The 27,255-nt window shown below is 44.4% G+C and overlaps 1 protein-coding gene across 2 annotated transcripts in view; it reads left to right on the plus strand.

The window, feature by feature from the left end:
* LOC147114910 (syntenin-1-like) overlaps positions 1–27,255 on the plus strand; it is a 53,418-nt gene that overhangs the window by 13,829 nt on the left and 12,334 nt on the right. For both annotated transcript variants that reach the window (XM_085992996.1, XM_085992995.1), the window contains exons 2-5: positions 1,425–1,495; positions 4,119–4,197; positions 5,847–5,947; positions 6,259–6,420. In XM_085992996.1, coding sequence (XP_085849122.1) covers positions 1,445–1,495; positions 4,119–4,197; positions 5,847–5,947; positions 6,259–6,420 — 393 coding nt within the window. In that variant the 5' untranslated portion in view covers positions 1,425–1,444. The remainder of the gene's footprint in view (positions 1–1,424; positions 1,496–4,118; positions 4,198–5,846; positions 5,948–6,258; positions 6,421–27,255) is intronic.

Here is a 27,255-nt window from a genome sequence, read left to right on the forward strand (position 1 = left end):
CCTCCCGATGGTCTAAGTCCAGGCATGCTGGTGTGAGGATCTTCTCCATTATAAAAAATCTTGTTAATAAAATTGATGCGCTATCAATTACTCAAAAGACTGAGGTTAAGCGAGTAACTAACAGGCTTTTATTAACAAGAGAATGAAGGTGTGCCTCGAGTGGTCGACCAGTCCAGAATACAGAGGGACTGTGGAGCAGTCACCTTTATACCTGGACTCGTGGGAGGAGTCAGCCGAGGCATGTACAGACATGTACACAGTGGAATACAAACACACACACAGGCAGGTATAACAGTGGTTTACCACAGGACCCCAGCTATTCACAATATATATTAATGATCTAGACGAGGGAACTAGATGTAATATCTCCAAGTTTGCAGATGAGACAAAGCTGGGTGGGCGTGTGTGCTGTGAGGAGGATGCCGAGAAACTCCAGGATGATTTGGACAGGTTGGGTGATTGGACAGATGCATGGCAGATGCAGTATAATGTGGATAAATGCGAGGTTATCCACTTTGGTGGCAAAAACAGGAAGGCACATTATTATTTGAACGGCAATAGATTGGGAAAAGGGGAAGTGCAACGAGACCTGGGTGTCCTTGTGCACCAGTCGCTGAAGGTAAGCATGCAGGTGCAGCAGGCGGTTAAGAAGGCAAATGGTATGTTGGCCTTCATAGCGAGAGGATTCGATTACAGGAGCAAGGATGTCTTACTGCAGTTGTACAGGGCCTTGGTGAGACCGCACCTTGAGTATTGTGTGCAGTTTTGGTCGCCTTATCTGAGGAAGGATGTTCTTGCCATGGAGGGAGTGCAGCGAAGATTCACCATACTGATACCTGGGATGGCAGGAATGACGTATGAGGAGAGATTGGGTCGATTGGGCTTATATTTGCTGGAGTTTAGAAGAATGAGAGGGGATCTCATTGAAACTTATAAAATTCTAACGGGACTAGATGCAGGAAGGATGTTCCCAATGGCGGGGGAGTCCAGAACCAGGGGTCACAGTCTAAAGATAAGGGGTAAGCCATTTAGGACAGATGAGGAATTTCTTCACCCAGAGAGTGGTGAACCTGTGGAATTCTCTACCATAGAAGGCAGTTGAGGCCAAGTCATTAAATATATTCAAGAAGGAGTTGGATATATTTCTTAAGGCTAAAGGGATCAAGGGATATGAGGAGAAAGCAGGGACAGGGTACTGAATTTGGATGATCAGCCATGATCTCATTAAATGGCAGAGCAGGTTCAAGGGGCCGAATGGCCTACTCCTGCTCCTATCTTCCATGTTTCTATTTCACCATTGAAATGGACAGGCGTCACTTTCTGCAATATTTAAAAATATGTATTTGTGTTATGGGGTGATTGGCAGCATTTTAAATCACAAGAATGTACACTGAATAAAATATTCAAACATTTTTTCTCTTAAGGCTTTTACATTTGACCAAAGATGTCATTGTACCCATCCTTAGAAGACCTTAAAGTAGACAAGGTGATCCAGGTAAGTGTAAAAGATAGTACTTCGTATTTGTCAGTTAAGGTTCAGTTACTGTGTATAATGCAATCGGGAATACATAAGTGCTGGATTTGAGCTTAAATATGAAACACATAGCTGGAGTTTAATAGAAACCTAGAGATGTAAAGGAAAGAAGGACACCAAGCCAAAATATATTTTAGGAGGGTTGATCATAGGTGGATTTTAAGGAGGAGAGGGAGGTGGGGAAGCAGAGGGGTTTAGAGACGGAATTCCAAAAGCTTGGGGCCTGGGAGACTGATGGCACAGCTGGCGATGGTGGGGTGATGGGGGTAGTGCACAAGAGGCCAGAGTGTGAGGAATGGAGAGATTATAGAAGTGATATGATGCCCTGGAGGAGGTTACAGAGACCTGTAACACACAAACACACGTTTTTTAATAGGAGCACTGGTGACTGGTTCCAATGATTTCAGTTGTGTCTAGGTTAATACTGTATCATTAATTCGACTCCATTCATAGAAAATTGTCAGTAAACCTGGCTTAATTATTTTTGATCAGTAATCAAACTGAACTAATGTTCACAGTTGATGTAAGTCTGCATCTTGCTTTCCATCATCTGCAGTTTTTTTTTAGAAAAACAAAGAAAAACAGAATATTGGAAATATACAGCAGGTGTGTCAGTATCTGTAAGGATGAAAGACTGGTTATGACATGTCGGATGTATACACTTCATTAGAACTTTACAGATGCTGACTGCTATATAATTCCAGGATTTGTTGTTTTTATTTCACATATCTTTAATTTCTTGGGCCTTGGAAGATAGAGTGCACAGTGGGGAAATTACCTGAAAGGGATGACCATGAGAAGCAGGTGGAGAAATAGAAGGAAATAGTAGAAGTATGAAGATAAAAAGTAAAATTTTTTAAAGAAGTGAATGGAAGTAAAGGGAGCACAACCAGTTGCATAATAAGTTTCCTATATTCTGTCCTGATCCTCAGCACCAATCTCATACAATAGAGCGTGACATTCAATTTCTTACAGCAGGCATACTTATGGCTTCTCTGAGTGATGTTGCCAGTGGTAAATTAAGGGTAGTCTTGTGCTGTGGACTCGTGCACACAGCACAACACTGTATTGCATTGAGGCTGCTCAAACTCATTTTGCAGAGGACTCCTCATCCTGTCGACCCAGGTCTCAAAGGTGATAATTTGCTGTGCTGAGCCACCCAGTTTCCCTTACCTAGGACTATAGTAAAGAACAGGCCCAGATAAGAACCTGCAGTCCATCTGGTCCTTCCAATTGTCTTTTCCATTAAATGTTTCTGGACTGTTTCCAATGTCTCCCTGGGCAGTTTGTTTCACACATTCACTAACCTCTGCATAAATTAGTTAAGTCTGGACCTTTCCTTTCTAAGCACGGGCCCATATCCCCTGGCTCTAGAATTTGTAGCATATTCAAACATATTATTGAAGTTAAAATTATCTATTCCCTTAAGAATATTGAATAATATCTCTCCTGGGCTTTTTCTTCTCGGTAAACAATGCCAGGCTGTTCAACCTCTCCTTCTAACTCGGATGTCTTTAGCTAGATATCAGTTTGGTTGCCCTTTTCTTCACTGTCTTCAGTGCCTGGATATCCTTACTGTGACTAGAAGTGTAATCATACCAATATCTTGTACAGATTCATCTCTTTCAAAGGTTTGTGCTCTATCCTGCCGGTGAAATATTACAGGATTCTATTTCCTGCTGTTGCACACTGCTGTTAATTTCAGTGAGCTATCCATTAATATCCCCAGATATTGCCTGGAGCCATTTAGTTTATATTCCCATAGAGTTTAACTCCTTTTGTAGTCTCATAACCTTGTACTTGTTTACGTTAAATGCCATTTGCTACTCATGAGCCCAACCTAGCCAAATCCATTTGTGTTTACAATAAAACTGTAGATGCTGAAAATGAAACCGTGCTGGGATCCACAACTTTTGAGTGTAACCCTTTTTGGCAGAGCCAAACCCTGAGCAGGTTAATGAATTTCCATTCACATCTACTATTTTCTTTCTCTGGGTTAGCCAATTGTCAATCCTGCTCAGAATCTTGCTTATTGTACCATGCCTTCCTATCTTGTGGATTAATTGCTTAGGTGACATGGTATCAAAAGCTTAGCTAAAATCTAAATATTGTATCCCTTTCTCTGATTTAAGGTGATTGAGCAACTATTTCAAACTGTGTTCACACGCACTGTTTTACCAGGGAATGCAAATGTGCTATTCTTGCCTTGGAAGATTGTGTTCAAACCTCACTTCAGCACATAATCTAGTTTAGGTTGACACTTCAATGCAGTGCACATCTTTTGGCCCTGACACAGGCGTAAAAGGTCCCCAGAATCTACTTGAAGATGTCCTGGCCACCATGCATCACCCCTCCCCGGATTAAGCATGTTTCTTACATTACAACAGTCACTACACTTCAAAAGTATTTCATTGGCTGTAAAGTGCTTTGGGACAGAGGGCATGAAAGACACTGTGTAAATGCAATTTTTATCCTCTTCCTTTTTTTCTTTTTTTTTCTTTTCTTTCTTGTACCCAATAAGAATATTACATTTTTTTTAATTGCTTATGGAAATGCCAGTATGTCAAATGTTCATATTTTTCAGGCTCAATCTTCATATGCGGCAAATGCTGGAGCTCCCGCAATTTTGTCTGAAACTGCAACCTCTCTACCGTCAGATGGTGGTAAGTTACTGGTTTTGTGGGGGAGGGTTAGGAAGAGAGCGGGTTTGTAATGTGGCACTGCTCATAATAAGTCGGGTGTTTATAAGAACAGGAGCATTATGCCATGTGATGATGTATCCTGCTAAAATGAAACTACATTCTTTTCAGGCCACAAAGCCTAATTGCTGTTAATCTATTAACTTCCTCAGTATTTGCTTAATTGCTGTTCATGCTGTAGTCAGAACCCTAGCTTTCAAGTACAACAGGTGAAGTTGGTTAAGAGGCTGCAGAAGTTCTGGGTTTATTTTGTTCCTGACGAGGTTCTCTCTACATTCCAAATGACTGCCTTTGCTTTTTTTACTCTTTATTTTTTTAATGGTGATTGACAGGATTTGTGTAATAGACACACCACTTTCCTGCCTGTGACATTAGTCATAGTTAGTCAGAAAATACACTGTTTTAGACAGGAGTCTTCTACTTGATTGACCTGAGACTCTATATATTTACTTAATTAGACTTTGTGGCCTTGGAAACAATTGAACCGTAGCAGCAGAACAGCACATTGTGTACTGTGTGACACAATGCTCCTGTCCTTGTAAAACAGCATATTTGACTTGAAAGCAATGCCACTGGAGCTCCAGGATGTGTGTGCATGTGAGGTGGACATAGCTTATGGTATCAGAAGATGTGCTGTTTTATCCCTTTTAATGTACAATATTTTGTACGGGCCACTGATTTGTGGTGATTGAATAAGCTCAAAGTGAGTTTATTTTTTCAGGCTCTATTTCCATGATTGTGTACGTATTTTTACGTAATGTATTTGAGAGGATTATATAGTGTAATGGAGAATGTATTATGCTGGTATTTTTGGTGTTTTGAGTATAAAAGCAATGTTGATTTAAAATAAAGAAATTAATGGGTAATAGAGTAAATGATAGAGAAGTTATATAGAAATTGAATACAGGGATTGGGAGTTATAGATATAGTTTTTTATATTTGTGTATAGTTATAGATAATGTATGTGTGTATATAGTTAGCTGTATCTCATATAGATAGATAATTTTGATGCACATACACTTTAAATTAGTTTATGCAAATATTGGCCCCGATTAAGATGTTTAAAATTATTTATCAAAATTAAATTTTTATTGAGGCTGGTGCAATGAAGGGATTTATGAATAAAATTGAAATTCAGTACATTTATATTTTAGAATTATATAAATTGTGTAATTATTTGGGGATTCCATTGCATATCATTAGGGGATTCACTTCGTAAATGATGCAATGGAATTCTCCTTTGTCATTGGAGGACCGGGCCCACGTGATCCCAGGGACGGGATCCGTGGACCTTTTCGCTGCCGTAAGCCTGGAGGCCCAAGACTGGAAGTTTACACAGCCTGGGTACCTGAAGGTAGGTTCGGAAATGTTTTGTGGGTCAGAGGCATACTCCGGAGGTATGCCTCCGATTGCAATTTCTAGCCCATTATATGACTGCTAGTAATAGGAGAGAAGACTCTGGTGAAGCTAAATTTGAGTTCAACTTTGGTATCCTTTCATTTGAAACTATTACCTATATCTCTTGATTTAAAGCTGGTTATTTTTTACATCTAGACTACATTTTTGTAGAAGAAACTGCACTATCTGCAAAACTTTTTTACAATTTTTCGCAGGCCTTTATCCCCGCCTGTACCCTGAATTGTCTCAGTATATGGGGCTGAGTCTGAATGATGAAGAGATACAAAAGAACATGGCTGTGGTCGCAGTAACAGAGGTATGTGACGATACATGTCTCAGTCTTTTTAGTATACTGCATGATTGAGAAATTGTATTTTTCCACTTCCCCGCTAACATGATGTGGCAGTTAAATCTCAACTAGGATGCGCCGACCAAGTTGAAATCTCCAGATCATGACTGAGAAAAGTGCTATTAAAATAATCATCTCTGTTTTTCCCTACTAATGTATGCATACGACTATTTAGGCAATGGAAAAGATCCAAAATTATAGTGAGAAGAGGAGGAAAATGTTTTAAAAATATATTTTAAAAACATTTTGTAATATAATATACTTTTGTATCTCAACAGCAAGCTGTTGCTAGACCATCTAGTATAAATTACATGGTGGCACCAGTAACTGGAGCTGATTTGGGTTTTCGGAAAGCTGAAGTCAAACAAGGTATCCGGGAATTAATTCTCTGTAAGGATCAGGATGGAAAGATTGGCATTCGCCTTAAATCGATTGACAATGTAAGTGCCACTTACTAGAATTTTGAGCTATTCAGAAGTTTATAATGTTGAGACCATTATAGTGAATAAAATGTACCAGAAGATGCTTCATATTGGTAATGTTACTAAGGTGATTACTGAAAAAAGGGGTCGCTTTATAAATATTTTGTTAATTGCATAACAAGGGAGGGGGGGAATGTTCTTACTTTAGGAAAGCTGCGTCAACTGTTTCAAGACAATTTCTTTCTGGAATTTAAAAGTGTGTTTTTTCCAGAAATTATATACTACAAAGTTTAATCAGCTAGTATTAATCACCCATCCAGCGCAAAGTCTTTGCATATATTGTCTTGTACAAAATGTGCCTCAGACAACAAAATGCTGATTTTGAGGGCTGCTGCCGACAGGACTGAAGAAATGCTGACTGGCGTGTTTGTAGTTAGCTCATACTACTGCAAGTTTGCCCTTTATCAGCCAATCACAGTGCACTATTCACTGAGGTCATGGAGAAGGCTGTAGCCCAGACTCTCTTCTCTTTCGCCCTCCCTCCTACCCAACAAGCGGAGGAAACTGCCTGGATGTAAACAATGCGAATTGGGAAATGAACTGGATCAGCACCAGTCCACTGAAAAAAACTGTTGGTATCTATCGATACCAATATTTGTGGCTGGACCAACTAATCAATCCATATGCTTGACTCTGCAAGCCTCATTTTCTCTCTTTTTCCTTCTCTGCCTTTGTTTAATGTAAATGATATTTCATTTTGTTCTGTCATTACTTTTTCCACCTTGTAATTCCCAAAACTTAAATCCTACCTGTGAGTGCTGCTATGCCAACATGGGACCCATGCATTCCATGTACACAAGTTGGCAGCATTAATCAATGTGTATAACTCTGTGGATGTAGGGCATTCTGGGATAACTGGTGCCAAAAACTTCTCGGGTTACAAAAATGTTGGTTTGTGAGGCCTGCCACTGATAAGCTGACAGGCCCTAAGAGATGCTGATTGTCAGTGTGAAATGCTGATGATTGGCATGTTTGTAGATATTTTAATGGAATTTTAGTTAAATCCCTATGGTCCTTCCCTAGGAATCATTGGTGCTGGCAGTGCAATTAATTGTGTGCAGTGTAGTTGATGGGCCTTCAATAACCACAAAACTAGAAGGTATAGACTTAAACAAGTTGGCTTTTAATCACTAAGATCAGAGCTAACATCTCAACACGCCGACTGGTTCACAGGAATGAGTCATACAGATCCTGGGATCTTTATGTAAGAGAAGCCAGGGGTGGAGCCAAGAGCCAAGACCTGGAACCTCCCAGGTTAGTCGGGAAAGAGGAAGTGAAACTATACACAGTGGGGGAGGGTAATATACATGAGTGCAAAACGAATACAGGATCAAGACAAACAGATTTCATTACATTCACCCCTTCTATAGATTTAGTTCATCGGGGTGATGTTTCTTAAAAGTTGGTATAAGTGAGTCTGTCAGGGGGTTTTGCAGTTCTCTGTGATCGGCGCAAAGCCGGTTGGGGTGCCTCTAGGGGAGTGGATTCTGGTTCCTCCGCTGTCCGGGCCTCCGCAGTGTCTTCCAGGTTATCTGCAGTGTCCTCCAGGTTAAAGTTGGGTATTGATACCTCTGGGCGTCCTGTCTCTTTGTAGTGTAGGTCTTCATCGGGTAGTCTTCCATCGTTCTCTCCGCTCCCCGAGGGAGCGAGGTCTTTTATGGAAACAGTGTCCTCTCGCCCGTCAGAGTATTCGATATAGGCGTACTGAGGGTTTGCATGGAGGAGCTGTACCTTTTCCACAAGGGGGTCCGTTTTATGGCCTCTCACGTGCTTCCGCAGTAGTACTGTTCCCGGAGACGTCAGCCACGTGGGTAGAGATATGCCCGAGGTGGATTTCCGGGGGAAAACGAACATCTTTTCGTGAGGGGTAGCGTTAGTGGCAGTACATAACAGAGACCTTATGGAGTGGAGCACGTCTGGGAGGACTTCCTGCCAGCGGGAGGTCGGAAGGCCTTTTGACTTTAAGGCTAACGTGACAGCCTTCCAAACAGTAGCATTCTCCCTTTCCACTTGCCCATTACCCCGGGGGTTGTAGCTAATGGTTCTGCTAGTGGCTATCCCCTTCGAGAGCAAGAACTGGCGCAGCTCGTCACTCATGAATGACGTCCCTCTATCGCTGTGTATGTAGTTCGGCATGCCAAACATGCAGAACAGATTACAGAGACACTTGATGACCGTGGCACTGGTCATGTCTGGGCAGGGAATGGCGAAGGGGAAGCGGGAATATTCATCAATGATATTGAGGAAGTATACGTTACGGTCGGCAGAGGGAAGGGGTCCCTTGAAGTCCAGACTTAGGCGCTCGAATGGCCGTGTGGCTTTGATAAGGTGTGCACGGTCAGGCCTGTAGAAACAAGGCTAGCATTCCGCACAGATGCGGCAGGCTCTGGTCATTGCCCTGACCTCGATGGAGTGGGGCAGATTGCGGGACTTTATAAAATGGTATAGTCGGGTGACCCCTGGGTGGCAGAGGTCGTTGTGGAGACCCTGTAATTTGTCCGTATGAATGCTGGCACACATTCCCCGCGATAGGGCGTCTGGGGGTTCATTAAGGGCTCCCAGCCTGTACATAATATCATAGTCGAACGTGGATAGTTCGATCCTCCACCTGAGTATTTTGTCATTCTTGATTTCCCCCCTTTGTTATTAAACATGAAAGCCACCGACCGCTGGTCGGTGAGCAGGGTGAAACGTTTGCCGGCTAGGTACTGTCTCCAGTGCCGCACTGCCTCCACTATAGCCTGTGCCTCCTTCTCGACAGAAGAGTGCCTGATTTCAGGTCCCTGAAGGGTTCGGGAGAAGAAGGCCACAGGTCTCCCAGCCTGATTTGAGGGTCGCAGCTAAGGCAAAATCTGACGCATCGCTTTCGACTTGAAAGGGAATGCATTCGTCCACTGCACACACTGCAGCCCTTTCAATGTCCTGTTTAATACTGGTGAAAGCCTCCCGAGCTTCAGCTGATAGTGGGAAGGACGTCGATTTAATGAGGGGTCGGGCCTTATCAGAGTAATTGGGCACCCATTGGGCATAATACGAAAAAAATCCCAGGCACCTTTTTAAAGCTTTGGGATTGTGTGGCAGGGGCAGTTCCTTTAGGGGGCGTAATCGGTCAGGGTCCGGTCCAATTACCCCATCTTCCACCACACAGCCGAGGATACAGAGACGGGTTGTGTTGAAGACACATTTGTCTTCGTTGTAGGTTAGATTCGGCTTTAGGGCAGTTTTAAAAAATCTCGCAAGATTTAGATCGTGGTCTTGCTGGTTGTGCCCGCAGATAGTGACATTGTCCAGGTAGGGGTAGGTAGCTTGTAGTTTATTCTCGTCAACCATGCGGTCCATCTCACGTTGGAAGACCGAGACCCCATTTGTTACCCCGAAGGGCACTCTGAGAAAATGGTAGAGGCGCCCGTTCGCCTCGAAGGCGGTGTATGGGCAGTCCTCCGTTCTAATGGGGAGCTGGTGATACGTGGATTTGAGGTCGATAGTCGAGAAGACTCGGTATTGCGCAATCTGGTTGACCATTTCTGATATGCGGGGTAAAGGGTAGGCGTCCAGCTGAGTATAAATGTAACAGGCTGGCTGTCGTCAATTACCATCCGTTTCTTTTCGCTATTTTTAACTATGACTACTTGGGCACGCCACGGGCTGGTACTGCATTCAATAATGCCTTCCCGCAGGAGTCTGTCCACTTCCGCCTTGATAAAGTGTCTGTCTTCCAGACTGTACCGTCTACTTTTGGTCGCTATGGGCCTACAGTTTGGAGCGAGATTAGCGAATAAAGAGGGCGGGCTGATTTTTAAGGTTGATAGGCCACAGACTGTGAGTGGCAGCTGGGACCCGCCATATGCTAGCGTGACACTTTCGTGGTGGTACTGGAAGTCCAGGCCCAAGATTACATTAACAGAGTTCTGGCATCACGAGGAGTTTAAAATCCTTGTAGTCCGTGCCTTTTACAGTCAGTGTTACCACACAGTAGCCCAAAATGTCCGAAGTGTGGGGCTTAGCAGCCATAGCAATTCTGCTCCGTGTAGGGGTTACCGTTAATGAGTGCCGCCGTACTAGGCTAGGGTGGATAAAACTCTCGGTACTCCCACAGTCAATTAAACATTTCGTTAAATTCCCGTTTACCTGTATGTCCATCATGGATTTTGTCAACGGGTGTGGCCTGGATTGATCCACCGTGATCGAAGCCACTGTTGGGCCCTGGGCGGCCGTTGAGTCGGGAAAAGATGGCGGATCCCAAGATGGCGGCCCGCACGAGGCGGTGACGGAGTTGGAAATCGGATTCCCCCGGCAGACTTTGCTAAAATGCCCCTTTTTCTTACATTTGAAGCATGTAGCGTCCTTCGCTGGGCATCGTTGTCTGGGGTGCTTGGCCTGGCCGCAGAAGTAGCATTTCGGGCCTCGAGACATTGCCGCTGTAGTAGGACTCCTGGGTGAACTGTGTGGGGACTCCGGCGGCGTAGAGCTGGTCTGAGACCTGGATGGGGAAGATGGCTGATTCCAAGATGGCGGCCCCCTCAGCGCGCACGAGGCGGTGAGGGCTGCATGGCCGGAAGAATAAGAGTCAGAGTTTTTCTGGGCCACGTCCAACGATCGCGCGGTGGCCACTGCCTTTTTTAAGTCCAGGACCACCACCTCCAGCAGTCTCTGCCGGATATAATTCAATTTGAGGCCCGTGATGAAGGAATCGCGGACCAATTCGTCAGAGTACGCGTTGGCCGTCACGGCCTTGCAGTTACAGTCCCGGACCAGGTCCTTTAGGCCCTGTAAGAAATCGTCCATTGATTCCTATGGTCGCTGCCTGCGTGTAGCCAGCAGATGTCTGGCGTACACTTCATTTACCGGCCTCTGGTATTGGGCCTTCAGGATAGTGATGGCCTCCGTGTAAGAGGTGGCGTCCCGGATGAACGAATAAATCCGATGACTTACGCGAGTAGTCAGTAGACTCAGTTTATCTACCTCGCTAGCGGATGAGGCCCCCGCGAAGAGTTCGAAGCATTTGAGCCAGTGTCCAAATTGATTTGATGCTTCAGCAGAATATGGATCCAAGTCCAGACGCTCTGGTTTTAGGAGTCGATCCATCCTAGTATTCTTTTGTGATTAAAATTGATGGGCCTTCAATAACCACAAAACTAGAAGTTATAGACTTAAACAAGTTGGCTTTTAATCACTAAGATCAGAGCTAACATCTCAACACGCCGACTGGTTCACAGGAATGAGTCATACAGATCCTGGGATCTTTATGTAAGAGAAGTCGGGGCGGAGCCAAGAGCCAAGACCTGGAACCTCCCAGGTTAGTCGGGAAAGAGGAAGTGAAACTATACACAGTGGGGGAGAGTAATATACATGAGTGCAAAACGAATACAGGATCAAGACAAACAGATTTCATTACAGTAGTAAATTCAGATTCTAGTTATGCGAAGATCAAACCTTTACCATCATCAGTTCACCCATGCTGTAAAACACACAAGAGTTCAAGACATTTAATCTGCTTCCAAGGCTCTGCCAATACAGTGCTGCATGGCTGCACTTATAAATGTTCACCATTATGTGCAGTAGTAGAATTTCGACAGTCTGTCAAAGTATCCAATGCTCTAAGACATAACTCACTTTAAATGTAACATTTATTTTCAGAAATTATATACTTCCTAGTTTAATCAGTTAATTCTGCAACTTGTTTTTGATTGTCTTTGTGGATCAGAGAGAAATTTCCCCGAATTCCTTTTCCCGTAATTGGCCATGGGTGTTTCTGCTTTTGCTTCTCTGAGCAGATTACGTGGCTGATGGGTGGGGAGTAATGGGGGTTGTGTTGCCTAGTTGCAACACAGTTGATTGGGACAGTCTTGATGGATCAACTGCTCTTTTTCTGCCTGTCTTTTCCATATGTTTGTAATATAATCATTTTGATTGACATTGGCACAGTGGTAGCGCTCTCATCTGATTCAGAAGGTCATGAGTTTAACCCCCACTCCAGCACTTTAGCACATGATCTAAGCTGGCACTCCCAACATTGGAGCCCTTCCTCAGTACTGCATAGGCGGTGCTGTCTTTTGGATTAGACATAAGCAAAATCGTAAAAGATCCCATGAAAGTATTTGAAGAAGACATGGGGAGTTTTTCTGATATCGTGGCCAACATTTATCTCTCAATCAACACCACTTAAATGACCAGATCATTTTTTTAAATCTCATTGCTATTTGTGGGACCTTGTGCACAAATTAGCTGCCATGTTTGCCTGCAGAAGCGACTATGTTCCAAAGGTAATTCATTGATTGTGAACTTCTTTGGGGCGAACTGAGGAAGTGCAAAGTGCTTTTTAAATGCAAGCTTGCTCTTCCTTCTCGCTCAAAGCAGCATTTCTAAGATTTCAAACTTGATTAGTCTTGTGAGGACGTTATCATTTTGATCACAGTAAAATGCATGCATGCCAACCGTCAGCATTGTTTGCTGTTCTAGGTGACCAGGAAAATGCCAATTATATCCCAGTCATTCTGAAAGCAATCTGGAATCTGATGGATATCAGTGGCTCATTAAGTGCTTCTTCAGGCTGTTGTCACATGCATATATGATGGATTTGGAAGCTTGCGGAATAATCTGAAGGAAATGGCTGTATCATGCTCTTGTGAGGAATGTCTAGGTCAGGCTGTGGGTTTATACAGGATCATAGTGTGTCATAAGATTGGGGGAAACTCAGTTTCATTGATTTAGTTTTTGTTGGGCAAGGCTTTTAATTTCATACCACTGGAGAAGCTGGAAGCTATGGAAATACATAGCCAGTTAGAGGGAAGACTTGCTGAACCTATCTCTCGAGGAATGAGGCAAGATTGTCCACTGCCACCTATCCTGTTCAGTGCCTTCATCAGTAACGTGTTCGATGGTATAGTAAGGAACGGCCTGCATGCTTATTCTGAGCACTTCTGAAGAATGCTGCTTTTGACTGACATTGGCTGGAACTTGCGGTCAGCAGCGAAGCGACGGCGATTATTGCTGACTCGAAGAAAGCTAGCGATCTCTGTGGCATCGATTTCAGCTCTCCCGACGTTTGAATCTGGAGCCAAATCAAGCAAATCCTAAGCATTCAGCGACAGTGATGTCATCAAGCTGGATAAGCAGCCAGTCACATTGAAGAATTCTCAGACAGCAAACCAGGAAGTAAAATGCACAGATTATAATTTACTTTCAATACATTTTACAGAGAGTTAAATAAAGATTGGGGCATACACATAGGATTAAGGTAGAAGCTGAAATATCCAACAAACTTTTATTAAAAAAAAAAAAAAAAAAAAAATTATATTAAAAACTTGCAATTCGTAATCATAATGGAAAAATTTAACATTTCACAAATATAAAATTAGTTTTTCGGGGCCAAAACAGTTGTTCAGTCAGCACGCCATAAAAACCCAGTTACACCTCTTTCCACAAGGTTTAACGTTTTAGGTGGTTTTTAACAGCGATATGCCATTGTAACGGGGCAAGTTTTTGCCAGTTCAATTGATTGCTGGCGATGCGGAGTTCCACAGCGCAACCTGTAGCGGAGCTGTGAATGACTGACCACAACTACAGGATTTCCACGTTTATCTGCGCATGCGCTAAATATTGAAGTTGCTGACGGCTTCAGAGGGGTAATAACAGTGATCGCTGACAGTTTTGTCATCATTATCACCGCAAAATCCGGGCCAATGTGTTGTTACTGGGAATCTAGTTTGCTCCACTCGCCACTTTTGGCTCCAAAAGCATAATTTGTAGTAAACTTCAAAAGACTTGAATCACAATTCCCTGGGAAATATCATCTCGTAGACCTCTTCCCTCCCCAAAAAAATACATTTATTGCACTCCATTCCCCTTTCAAACGTTTCTAAATCCACCACTACAAATTTTGCACTTTTAAATGCTATAGCTTTTCCTCCCTTTTTCCCTATGATACAACTGATGGAATGTTGGGTGTACCTGTACCTTAAGTCATGATAAGCTCATGTCCCACTGCAGATTCATTGTAACAACTTCTTTTCAAATGAATGAGGCTATTGAGTTTCAGTTTCACAGAAAAACAAATTGGCCCTAAATTCGCGGTCGGTATGACGGTGCACTCTGAGTACGCCACCATACCACCTTTGAAATTGACCACAAGTTTGCATGTGCTAAATCCCGAACTTACAATCTGTCAAGTGATGGAAGGTGTCATCGACAGTGCTATCAAGCGGCACTTACCAATAAACCTGCTCACTGATGTTCAGTTTGGGTTCCACTCAGCTGCCGACCTCATTACAGCCTTGGTCCAAGCATGGACAAAGGAGCTGAATTTTTTTTTATTCGCTTATGGGATCTGGGTGTCGCTGGCAAGGCCAGCATTTATTGCCCATCCCTAATTGCTCTTGAGAAGGTGGTGGTGAGCCGCCTTCTTGAACCGCTGCAGTCCGTGTGGCGAAGGTACTCCCACAGTGCTGTTAGGTAGGGAGTTCCAGGATTTTGACCCAGCGACAATGAAGGATCAGTGATATACTTCCAAGTCAGGATGGTGTGTGACTTGGAGGTGGTGGTGTTCCCATGCACCTGCTGCCCTTGTCCTACTAGGTGGAAGAGGTCGTGGGTTTGGGAGATGCTTCCGAAGAAGCCTTGGCGAGTTGCTGCAGTGCATCTTGTAGATGATTTACGCTGGTGGTGGAGGGAGTGAACGTTTAAGGTGGTGGATGGGGTGCCAATCAAACAGGCTGCTTTGTCCTGGATGGTGTCGAGCTTCTCGAGTGTTGTTGGAGCTGCACTCATCCAGGCAAGTGGAGAGTATTCCATCACACTCCTTACTTGTGCCTTGTAGATGGTGGAAAGGCTTTGGGGAGTCAGGAGGTGAGACACTCGCCGCAGAATACCTAGCCTCTGACTTGATCTTGTTGCCACAGTATTTATATGGCTGGTCCAGTTAAGTTTCTGGTCAATGGTGACCCCCCAGGATGTTGATGTTGGGGGATTCGGCGATGGTAATGCCTTTGAATGTCAAGGGGCGGTGATTAGACTCTGTCTCTCTCGTTGGAGATAGTCATCGCTTGGCACTTAAGTGGCACATATCAGCTCAAGCCTGAATCTTGCCCAGGTCTTGCTGCATGTGGGCTCAGACTGCTTCATCATCTGAGGAGTTGCGAATCAAGCCACTCTTGGTGATGTACATTGAAGTCCCCACCCAGAGTACATTCTGTACCCTTGCTACCTTCTTCCAGATTTTTTTTTTTGGACGAGCACTGATTCATCAGCTGAGGGAGGGTGGTAGTGGTAATCAGCAGGAGGTTTCCTTGCCCACGCTTGACCTGAAGCCATGAGACTTCATGGGATCTGGAGCCAATGTTGAGAACTCCCAGGGCCACTCTCCCTACTGTATACCACTGTGCCACCACCTCAGGACATACCCAGGGATGGTGGAGTCTGGGGTGTTGGCTGAAAGCTATGATTCTGTGAATATGACTGTCAGGCTGTTGCTTGACTAGCCTGTGGGACAGCTCTCCCAATTTTGGCACAAGTCCTCAGATGATAGTGAAGAGGACTTTGCAGGGTTGACCAGGCCTGTGCCGTGGTCAGGCTCTATTATTACTGTTTCTTGTAGCGGTTTGGTACAACTGAGTGGCTTGCTAGGCCGTTTCAGAGGGCAGTCACATATAGGCCAGATAAGGACGGCAGATTTCTTTCCCTAAAGGACATTAGTGAACCAGATGGGTTTTTACGACAATCTGGTAGTTTCATGGTCATCATTACTGATGCTAGTTTCTTTTTATTTCAGATTTATTTAATTAACTGAATTTAAATTCCCCAGCTCCCGTAGTGGGATTTGAACTCGCGACTCCGGCATTAGTCCAGGCCTTTGGATTACTAGTCCAGTAACATAATGACTATGCTACTGTTCCCAATATACTCTTAAAACACCTAAACCCTGAAACTCAGTATAATAAAATGTAATTTAACATGGTCAATTGCTTTAAAGCAGTGGCCTTAATCATAGGCCTTTATTCGAGGCTGTTTTTCAGTTGTATGTTTTTTGGGGCTGTGACAGCTTTTATGAAGCTTTTTTTTCAACTTTTGCAAGTTTTATAGGTTGGTATATCTGTACATAAAGTTTTGAGGATTGCCCATTTGATAATTTTTGAGTGTTTACAATATGCAACTAGTAGCATATAAACTAATGTCCATTCAAAAGACTCCAATTCACCACTTTGTGTAGCTTTTAAATTCTTCTTGGATTATTTAGCAGCTAATGTTCAAAATATATTTTTCCCAGACCAATAACTTTTTGTGGTCTGAAGGATAATGCCCGTTTTATACAAAGTATCCTGAAATATAATTCCAGTATATTCAAAATAACTAAAGTTGTCTGGTATATTGGGGATATGGACCTTTTTCCAAGACACTCGGATCTATATTTTGCGCTTGATGGGTTTTTAAATCACTTTTATAAAATCAATTGGAAATGCAGTGATGGATTTTTTTTTTTATTTACTCATTCTCTGGGTGTGAGCATCTCTGGCAAGATCAGCATTTAGTACCCATCTCCCATCTTTAGTTGCCCAGAGAAAGTGGTGGTGGGCTGCCTTTTTGAACCGCTGATATTCTGTGTAGCAGTTTGATAGAACCGAGTTGCTTGCTAGGCCACATCAGAGGACAGTTAAGAGTCAACCACATTGGTTTGGGACTGGAGTCATTTTAAGATTTTGTGAGAAATTGGATATCAGCTGATGGCACAGTTGACGAGGAAAGCAATAGTGCTTTTTTTAATTCTTGGGTTTAACATGTAGGAACATAATGCATTGTTAACCTTGAAAGACAGCTAACAGAAAGATAGATGACACTCGTTCTTTGTATTGCCCTGTGGGTGCCATGTGAGGAAGCTGTTGCAACCAGCATAGAAACATAGAAGATAGGAGCAGGAGTAGGCCATTCGGCCCCTCGAGCCCGCTCCGCCATTCAATGCAATCATGGCTGATCATCCAAATTCAGTACCCTGTCCCTGCTTTCTCCCCATATCCCTTGATCCCCTTAGCCTTAAGAAATATATTGTAGTGTATGTAACGTTCCACCTTTAAGAGAACTATTTTAAGGGTTGCACTACTTTATCTTGGCTACTGTATACTGTAATACCGGTGGTGACCACACCGGTATATAAGTGCTGTGTAAGGATTTATTGGGCAGATTCGCCCTGACCTTCGAATAGTAAAGTCCTGTTAAAGTTACTCTTGTAGTCTGTGTATTAATTCGCCATATAACACAGACTTTACAGTGGCGACGAGTTCGATCTTACCCTGCGGCAGCGATACATCCGAAGCAGTTAACGAGCGTCGAGAAGAGGCATCCGCCCTCGTCGTTCTGCTGAGAGAAGACTCGAGTCTGCAGAGCAAGGAAGAAGGAAGAATTCAGACACGAAGCCTTCCATCAGCAACAGGCAGTGATCGTCCCTTCTGTCACGGTGGTGAGTGAGCCGATCAGCCACAAGAAGCAAGTCGGCCACGTTGACTGTGAGTAGGGGGGAAATAAAAAGAAACGGAGGATAAGGGCGGTGAACTCGACCACGGTCGGGGGAAAGGAGCCGGACAGAAGTCGGGGCCAGAGACGCTGAGACTGGGGCAGCGTAGGGCACGGAAGCCGCGGTACAAGCGGGAACGCAGCCGGGGTGAGAGACCGGGCTACAAGCGGGAACGCAGCCGGTGTGAGAGACCTGGCTACAAGCGGGCTGGGAGACGCAACAGCGTCGGGAGACAGCTCGACCGCGACCGGCGAAAAAGGCCGGGCAGCTACCGAGGCCGCGAGGCACTGCAACCGGGATCGTAAGGCGCGGGAAGGAAGAAATAAATAAATAAAACCGCGGAGAACTCAGCCGCAGCCAGGGGAGGAAAGGACCGGACTGCAAGAGGGCTGGGGAGGCGCGATTGAAAGCCGCTGAGGGAGAGACAGAGCCCGAGCGAGCGGGAGAGCTTCAGAATAAACTGAAGCCGGCGCGCAGGCTGCGAAACCCGAAAGCCAGCGGTCGTCGCCCGAGGGCAAAGCTTACCCCCCGCCAGAGGAAGACAAGCGCGGGAAACCGCCATCCTCGGAGGCGGGGAAGAAGATAAGCGCGGGAAACCGCCATTTTTGAAAAAAAAAGTTAAAAAGTAAAGAAAAATTTCGTCGTTGTTCTCAGAAAGATTGTGAAGATGCCTAAGCGTGGTAACATCAACGATTTCGATTCCGACGTGGAAGATTGGGCCGCGTATGTAGAACGCATCGAGATATATTGTACGGTCAATAAGATAGCAAATTATGATAAAGCTCTAACCTTACTAAACTCAATGGGTGCGAAGACATACGGGCTATTGAAGCATCTTCTATCACCAGCTAAACCGGCGGATCAGTCTTTCGCTAATATTGTTGCTGTCCTGAAGGATCATTTGAACCCCACACCGCTGATGTTAGCGGAACGATCTAAATTTTACGTGAGAACGCAACTAAAAGAGGAAAGCAACGCGGAGTACTTGGTTGAACTGCGTAGGCTAGCAAAATACTGTCAGTTTGGGGAAAATCTGACAGAGGCACTGAGAGACAAGTTCGTGTGTGGGATGTCGAAGGAAGAAACACAAAAGTGACTGCTCGAAGAGAACGATCTTACACTTGATAAGGCTGTCCTTATTGCAGCATCGCACGAAGCCGCAGCGAGAGGCACGGCGGAGATGCAGCTGAAGACAGCGGTACTCAGCGTGGATCAAATGACTTCGGGTACAACGAAATGTTATCGTTGTGGGAAGACAACACACGACCAGAACCAATGCTGGTTTAAAAACCAGGAATGTAGAAAGTGTGGCAAGCTTGGTCACATAGCTAAAGTATGCCGGTCAGGAAAGAAGACCAGCAACAATAAGTCACCGCAGAAGAAGTACAGAAAGGTACATAAGGTGACTGTGAAGAGTTCAGATGAACAGAATTCGGATTCAGACTCCAACAGCAAGGAACTGGGTAGTCTGAGGATTCACAATGTGAGTAAGGAAACTGACCGACAAACTATCTGGGTCACACTACAGATTGCAAAAGTCCAAGTGAAGATGGAAGTGGACACCGGATCGGCGTTGACGGTCATGAATAAGCAAGATTACAAAAAGTTATTCAAACATATTCCCCTACGGGATACGGAGATAGTATTGCAGACATACACGGGGCATAAAGTATACCCCATCGGTAAGATAAAAGTCAAGGTGAGACACAAGGGCAAAGAACACCAAGGAATGGACATATATGTACTACCCGAGGGAGGTCCACCACTTCTGGGGCGGGAGTGGATCAGGAAAATAAAGATAGACTGGCACTCCCTAAACACAATGACGGTAGATTCCGGAAAGAAAGATGTCAAACCTGAACGATTGTCCAGAATATTGGACGAGGCTAAAGAGGTATTCCAGCAGGGACTGGGAATACTGAGAGGAATTAAGGCAAAAATCAAGATTGCAGAACATGCAAGCCCAAAATTTTTCAAAGCCAGATCGGTACCTTACGCGATACGACCTGCTGTGGAGGCAGAACTGGAAGAGCTTGAACGTTCAGGGGTACTGTCTAAGGTGGACTGGAGTGAGTGGGCCACGCCCATTGTTCCCGTCATGAAGCCTTCGTCGAGTAACAAGCCAGGGGGACCGGGAAAGGTCCGCATCTGCGGAGACTTCAAGATCACAGTTAATCCGGTGCTTCTCACGGTACGATACCCGCTTCCGCGGATTGAGGATATCTTTGCTTCATTGTCTGGCGGGAAACACTTCACCAAGATAGACCTGGCGCAAGCATACTTACAGATGGAAGTCGAGGAAGAGTCGCGCCAGTATCTCACAATCAACACGCACAGAGGCTTGTATCGATATAATAGACTGGTTTTTGGAGTGGCTTCGGCTCCAGCAATTTGGCAGAGGGCCATGGAGCAGGTCTTACAGGGTATTCCAAGCACAGTGTTACTTGGATGATATCCTGATTACGGGAGAGGACGAGGAGGAACACCTCACAAATTTGAAACTGGTGCTCACCAGGTTGAAGGAATATGGCCTTCGAGCTAACCGCCAGAAATGTGAGTTCTTCCAGAAACGGATCTCGTACTGTGGTCATGTCATTGACCAAGAGGGCCTGCACAAGTCCCCTGAAAAGATCGAAGCTGTCGTGAAGGCCCCCGCTCCGGAAAATGTATCACAGTTGAGATCGTTTCTGGGGTTGATTAACTATTACCATAAGTTTCTGCCAAATCTATCCACGGTGCTGCACCCGCTGAATGCTCTGTTGCGGAAAGAAGTACCATGGAAGTGGAGCGAGGACTGTAAGAAGGCCTTTCGCAAAAGCAAGGCATTGATCACCTCTGAGGAAGTGTTGGCTCACTTCAATCCAACGCTACCTCTTCGTCTAGCTTGTGATGCTTCCCCTTATGGTATTGGAGCAGTACTCTCACACAAGTTGCCAAATGGCTCGGAAAGGCCAGTCGCATTTGCATCCCGATCATTGACCTCCGCTGAGCGCAATTATGCTCAGATAGATAGGGAGGCTCGCCGCCTTGTGTGGGGAGTAAAGAAATTCAATCATTACCTGCAGGGCAAGAAGTTTACATTGCTGACAGACCACCAGCCGTTGGTATCCATATTCAACCCTAACAAGGCCGTTTCCACTATGACAGCGCAAAGGCTACAGAGGTGGTCCGTGTTACTAGGGGCACACCAATATGACATCGAATACAAAAGGTCCAAACAGCATGGAAATGCTGATGGGTTATCGCGCTTACCGTTGCCAGTGGTAGAAGAGGCGACTACAGTGGACCCAGTGGAGATGTTCCACTCAACCATAGTGGAATGTCTACCAGTAACAAATTCTATGATCGAAAAGGAAACAAGAAATGACCCGACTCTCTCTCGAGCCTACGATTTAACGGTGGAGGGATGGCCAGCACATGGCGAACCAATGTTGCCAGCATTTTCGCAAAGAAGAGAACAGCTGTCAGTGTGCCGAGGAACCTTGATGTGTGGATCTAGAGTGGTGATTCCACCCAAACTCCAGCATAAAGTGCTAAAGGAGCTTCATGAGGGGCATCTGGGTGGAGTGAAAATGAAGAACCTAGCCAGAGCGTTTGTGTGGTGGCCAGGTATTGATGGAGACATCGAAGAAATAACCAAGAGCTGTCTAGGATGCCAGAAGGTCCAAAACGCCCCACCACAAGCCCCTCTGCATCCATGGGAGTGGCCCTCATCTCCATGGCAAAGGGTACATATCGACTTTGCTGGTCCATTTATGGACTCAATGTTTTTAATCGCGGTGGATGCACACTCCAAGTGGCCGGAGGTAATAAAGATGTCCTCCACCACCACGGAAAAAACCATCACAGTATTAAGGACCATATTTGCCAGGAATGGGCTGCCGGAACAGATCTGTTCTGATAATGGACCGCAATTTGTGTCCGAAGAATTCAGGAAGTTCTTAAAAAGCAATGGGGTTAAGCACTACACGTCCGCCCCATACCATCCCGCCACCAATGGATTAGCTGAAAGGTTTGTCCAGACCTTCAAGAAGGCCATAAAGGCCATGGGTAATGAAGACATAAATCTACAACATAAGGTAGATAACTTCTTGTTGGCGTACAGGAATGCAACACATGCGGTCACAAACCAAACTCCCGCCATGATGTTTTTCAATAGAAGACTAAGATGCCGGCTGGATTTGATTAAGCCAAACGTCAGAAGGGACGTAGAGAACCGGCAACTTCAAGGCATGAATGAAAGGCCAACTAGAACCTTCCAGATAGGTCAACAAGTTTTGGCCCGGGACTACCGTACCGAGAAATGGCAGCCTGGAACTATTGGAAAAAGGCTAGGACCGCTGATGTATACCGTGGACATTGGTGAAAGCATAATAAGGCGCCATGTTGACCAGATCATAGAGTCATCCACAAAGGGCCAACCTACTCCACAACTCTATACGCCTAATGTTGAAGCAGAGATACCCAGAGCATCTACCTCCGATCTGGTAATACTGGAATCGGATGAACCTGACACTGTCCTTCAAGCAGAATCGACCTTGCCAGAAGAACCTACTACACCACCGAAAACTACTACACCACCAAGGCGTTATCCGGACAGAGTCAGGAAGCCTCCAGAGAGACTGAATCTGTGAACTGTTTTACATAAAGTTGTATATATGTTATATTAATGGGAATATATATATACTGTTAACCTAAAAAGGGAGGATTGTAGTGTATGTAACGTTCCACCTTTTAGAGAACTATTTTAAGGGTTGCACTACTTTATCTTGGCTACTGTATACTGTAATACCGGTGGTGACCACACCGGTATATAAGTGCTGTGTAAGGATTTATTGGGCAGATTCGCCCTGACCTTCGAATAGTAAAGTCCTGTTAAAGTTACTCTTGTAGTCTGTGTATTAATTCGCCATATAACACACAGACTTTACATATATCTAACTCCTTCTTGAATATATTTAATGAATTGGCCTCCACTGTCTTCTGTGGTAGAGAATCCCACAGGTTCACCACTCTGGGTGAAGAAATTCCTGCTCATCTCAGTCCTAAATGGCTTACCCCTTATCTTTAGACTGTGACCTCTGGTTCTGGACTCCCCCGCCATCGGGAACATCCTTCCTGCATCTAGTCTGTCTAGTCCTGTTAGAATTTTATAAGTTTCAATGAGATCCCCTCTCATTCTTCTAAACTCTAGCAAATATAAGCCTAATCGACCCAATCTCTCCTCATACGTCATTCCTGCCATCCCAGGTATCAGTCTGGTGAATCTTCGCTGCACTCCCTCCATGGCAAGAACATCCTTCCTCAGATAAGGTGACCAAAACTACACACAATACTCGGTGTGGTCTCATCAAGGCCCTGTACAACTGCAGCAAGACATCCTTGCTCCTGTACTCGAATCCTCTCGCTATGAAGGCCAGCATAGCATTTGCCTTCTTAACCGCCTGCTGCACCTGCATGCTTATCTTCAACGACTGGTGCACAAGGACACCCAGGTCTCGTTGCACTTCCCCTTTTCCCAATCTAGTGCCGTTCAAATAATAATCTGCCTTCCTGTTTTTGCTACCAAAGTGGATAACCTCGTATTTATCCACATTTATACTGCATCTGCCATGCATCTGCCCATTCGCCCAACCTGTCCAAATCATACTGGAGTTTATCTGCATCCTCCTCACAGCACACATGCCCACCCAGCTTTGTCATCTGCAAACTTGGAGATATTACATCTAGTTCCCTCGTCTAGATCATTAATATATATTGTGAATAACTGCGGTCCCAGCACCGATCCCTGCGGTACCCCACTAGTCACTGCCTTCCACTCGGAAAAAGACCCGTTTATTCCAACTCTTTGCTTCCTGTCTGCCAACCAGTTTTCTATCCAAGTCAGTACCTTACCCCCAATCCCATGTGCTTTAACTTTGCATGCTAGTCTCTTATGCGGGAACTTCTCGAAAGCCTTCTGAAAGTCCAAATACACCACATCCACTGGTTCTCCCTAATCTATTCTACCAGTTACATCCTCAAAAACTTCCAGTAGATTAGTCAAGAATGATTTACCTTTGTAAATCCATGTTAACTTTGTCCGATCCTGTCACTGTTTTCCAAGTGCTTTGCTATTACATCTTTTATAATGGACTCTAGCATTTCCCCACTACCGATGTCAGGCTTACCAGTCTATAATTCCCCGTTTTTCCTCCACCACCTTTTTTAAATAGTGGGGTTACCTTAGCTACCCTCCAGTCCATGGGAACTGTTCCAGAGTCTATAGAATTTTGGAAGATGACCAGCAATGCATCTACTATTTCTAGGGCCACTTCCTTAAGTACCCTGGGATGTAGATTATCAGGCCCTGGAGATTTATCGGCCTTCAATCCCGTGAATTTCCCTAACACTATTTCCCTACAAATACTGATTTCATTCAGTTCCTCCCTCTCATTAGACCCTATGTTCCCCGACATCTCTGGGAATTTATTTGTGTCCCCCTTTGTGAAGACAGAACCAAAGTATGTATTTAATTGGTCTGCCATGTCTTTGTTCCCCATTATAAATTCCCCTGATTCTGACTGCAAGGGACCTATGCTTGACTTCACCAATCTTTTTCTCTTCACATATCTATAGAAGCTTTTACAATCAGTTTTTATGTTCCCTGAAAGCTTACTCTCATACTCTATTTTCCCCCTCTTAATTAATCACTTTGTCCTCCTTTGCTGAATCCTAAACTGCTCCCAATCCTCAGGTTTGCTGCTTTTTCTGGCCAATTTATATGTCCTCTCCTTGGATCTTATGCTATCCCTAATTTCCCTTGTTAGCCAATGTTGAGTCACCTTTTTTTGTTTTATTTTTATGCCAAACAGGGATGAACAAATGCTGTAGTTCATCCATGCAATCTTTAAATGTTTGCCATTGCCTATTCACCGTCAACCCTTTAAGTAACATTCCTCAATCCATCCTAGCCAACTCGCACCTCATACCTTCGTAGTTTCCTTCATTTAAATTCAGTACCCAAGTCTCTGAATCAACTACTTCACTCTCCATCTTAATGAAGAATTCGATCATATTATGATCGCTCCTCCCCAAGGGGCCTTGCACAACAAGATTGCTAATTAATCCTTTCTCATTACATAATACCCAGTCTAAGATGGCCTGATCTCTAGTTGGTTCCTCGACATATTGGTCCAGGAAACCATCCTGTATACTCTAGGAATTCCTCTTCCACAGTATTGTTACTAATTTGGTTAGACCAATCTATATGTAGATCAAAGTCACCCATGATAACTGCTGTGCCCTTATTGCATGCAACTCTAATTTCCCGTTTAATGCCATCCCCAACCTCCGCATTACTGTTTGGGGGTCTGTATACAACTCCCACTAATGTTTTCTACCCCTTGGTGTTTCTCAGCTCTACCCATACAGATTCCACATCATCAGAGCTAATATCCTTCCTTTATATTGTGTTGATCTCCTCTTTAACCAGCAATGCTACCCCACTGCCTTTTCCTTTTTGCCTATCTTTCCTGAATGTTGAATTCCCAGCCTTGGTCACCCTGGAGCCATGTCTCTGTAATCCCAATTACATCATATCCGTTTACATCTATTTGTGCAGCTAATTCATCCACCTTATTATGAATGCTCCTCGCATTAAGACACAAAGCCTTCAGGCTTGCTTTTTTAACACTCTTAGACCTTTTAGATTTATTGTTTACCGCGGCCATGTTTGATTTGCACTCTTACAATAGAATCCCCTATCACTATAGCGCTCTCGCTCTTTTTCCTCCCGTCCCGTGCAGCAGAACCACCCATGGTGCCAGGAAGTTGGTTGCTGCTGCCTTCCCCCGATAAGCCATCCTCCCCAACAATATCCAAAGTGGTACATCTGTTTGAGAGGGGGATGGCCACAGGGGACCCCTGCACTACCTGCCTGCGCCTACTACTCTGCCTGGCGGTCACCCATTCTCTTCCTGCCTGTGCAGCCTTTACCTGCGGTGTGACCAACTGATTAAACGTGATATCCACGACGTCCTCAGCATTGCGAATGCTCTAGTATGTATCCGTTCACAGACCGCATTGCGGCGCTGGAGCTGTCAGTAGCTGCAGCTGGATACACTTCCCACACACATGGTCGTCAGGGACACCGGAAGTGTCCCTGATTTCCCACATAGTGCAGGAGGAGCATGCCATGGGGCCGAGCTGTGCTGCCATGACTTACCCTTTAATTAATTTAAATTAAATCAATACCACCAATTATACTACAATTTAATGATATACTCAAGGGCCCTTGTTTCCTAGCACTCCCCGCTACACAACAGAGACCTTCGAAACTATAACCACAAAATTAAGACCTTCTAAACTTTATAAACTATGAACCTTAACTGTCAAACTATAGTAGTATAAATACTCACCCGGCCGTACTCACCCAATCAGCTGCTTCCTCCTGCCCGCGTCATGTTTTGAATCGTGACGTGGCTCCGGAACGCCGCCGCCGGTCTACGAGATTGGTAAGCCTCTGGGGAAAAAAAGCCCGTGAAAGTGAGTTTAAATACTCATTGAACCTCCGCTCTCAGAATCAAAAGACAGGGATAAACCCTGTTGTAGTATCTCAGCACAGAAGAAGCCCATTCGACCATCGTGCCTGTGCTGGCTCTTTGAAAGAGCTTATCCAATTAGTCCCACACTCCCCCCGCTCTTTCCCTTTTGAAAGTGACTATGGAATTTGCCTCTGCCAGCCTTTCAGGCAGTGCATTCCACATCCTAACAACTAATTTCTCTTTTTGGTTGGAATCCAGAAGGAAGTAGAGATGCCTTTAAATATAGAGTAGGAACATCAGAAAAAGTACAAATTCCTTTTATAATTTTTGTGCTGTTTTTAGTATTTGCAGATTTAATGTAAGTGAAGGGAGATGCTGTTCCTCTGGCGTTTTAGCACCATCTTATGGCCGAATCTTGAGCAACTGGTTATTCAAAAAGTTGTCTCCTCAGGATGTTAAAAGGCCTAGAGTTGGAAAATAATGAACTCTGTCCATAGTTCCAAATTTTAATGTACTGTAATTTAAAATCTTATGACACATAGTTTGTGATCAAGCTTTTGCTAAAAGAATGCAAGCCATTTAAAAAAATTAAAAAAAAATTAAAAAATGTTCAACTGTCTCCAACAAAAACTTTATGAAGTCCAATATATTTGATCATGATTGTCGAAAGAATTTTTGCAGTGCCTCCCTACACCAGACGGGAACCAAAAATACATATTGGGCTTGTTCCTATTTGAAATTTTTTTTTTCTTAAATTTGGTTTTCTTG

This window comes from Somniosus microcephalus, chromosome 7 (genome assembly GCF_052327205.1).
Source record: "Somniosus microcephalus isolate GS21.2 chromosome 7, FLI_Smic_1.0, whole genome shotgun sequence".
Lineage (NCBI taxonomy): Eukaryota > Metazoa > Chordata > Chondrichthyes > Squaliformes > Somniosidae > Somniosus > Somniosus microcephalus.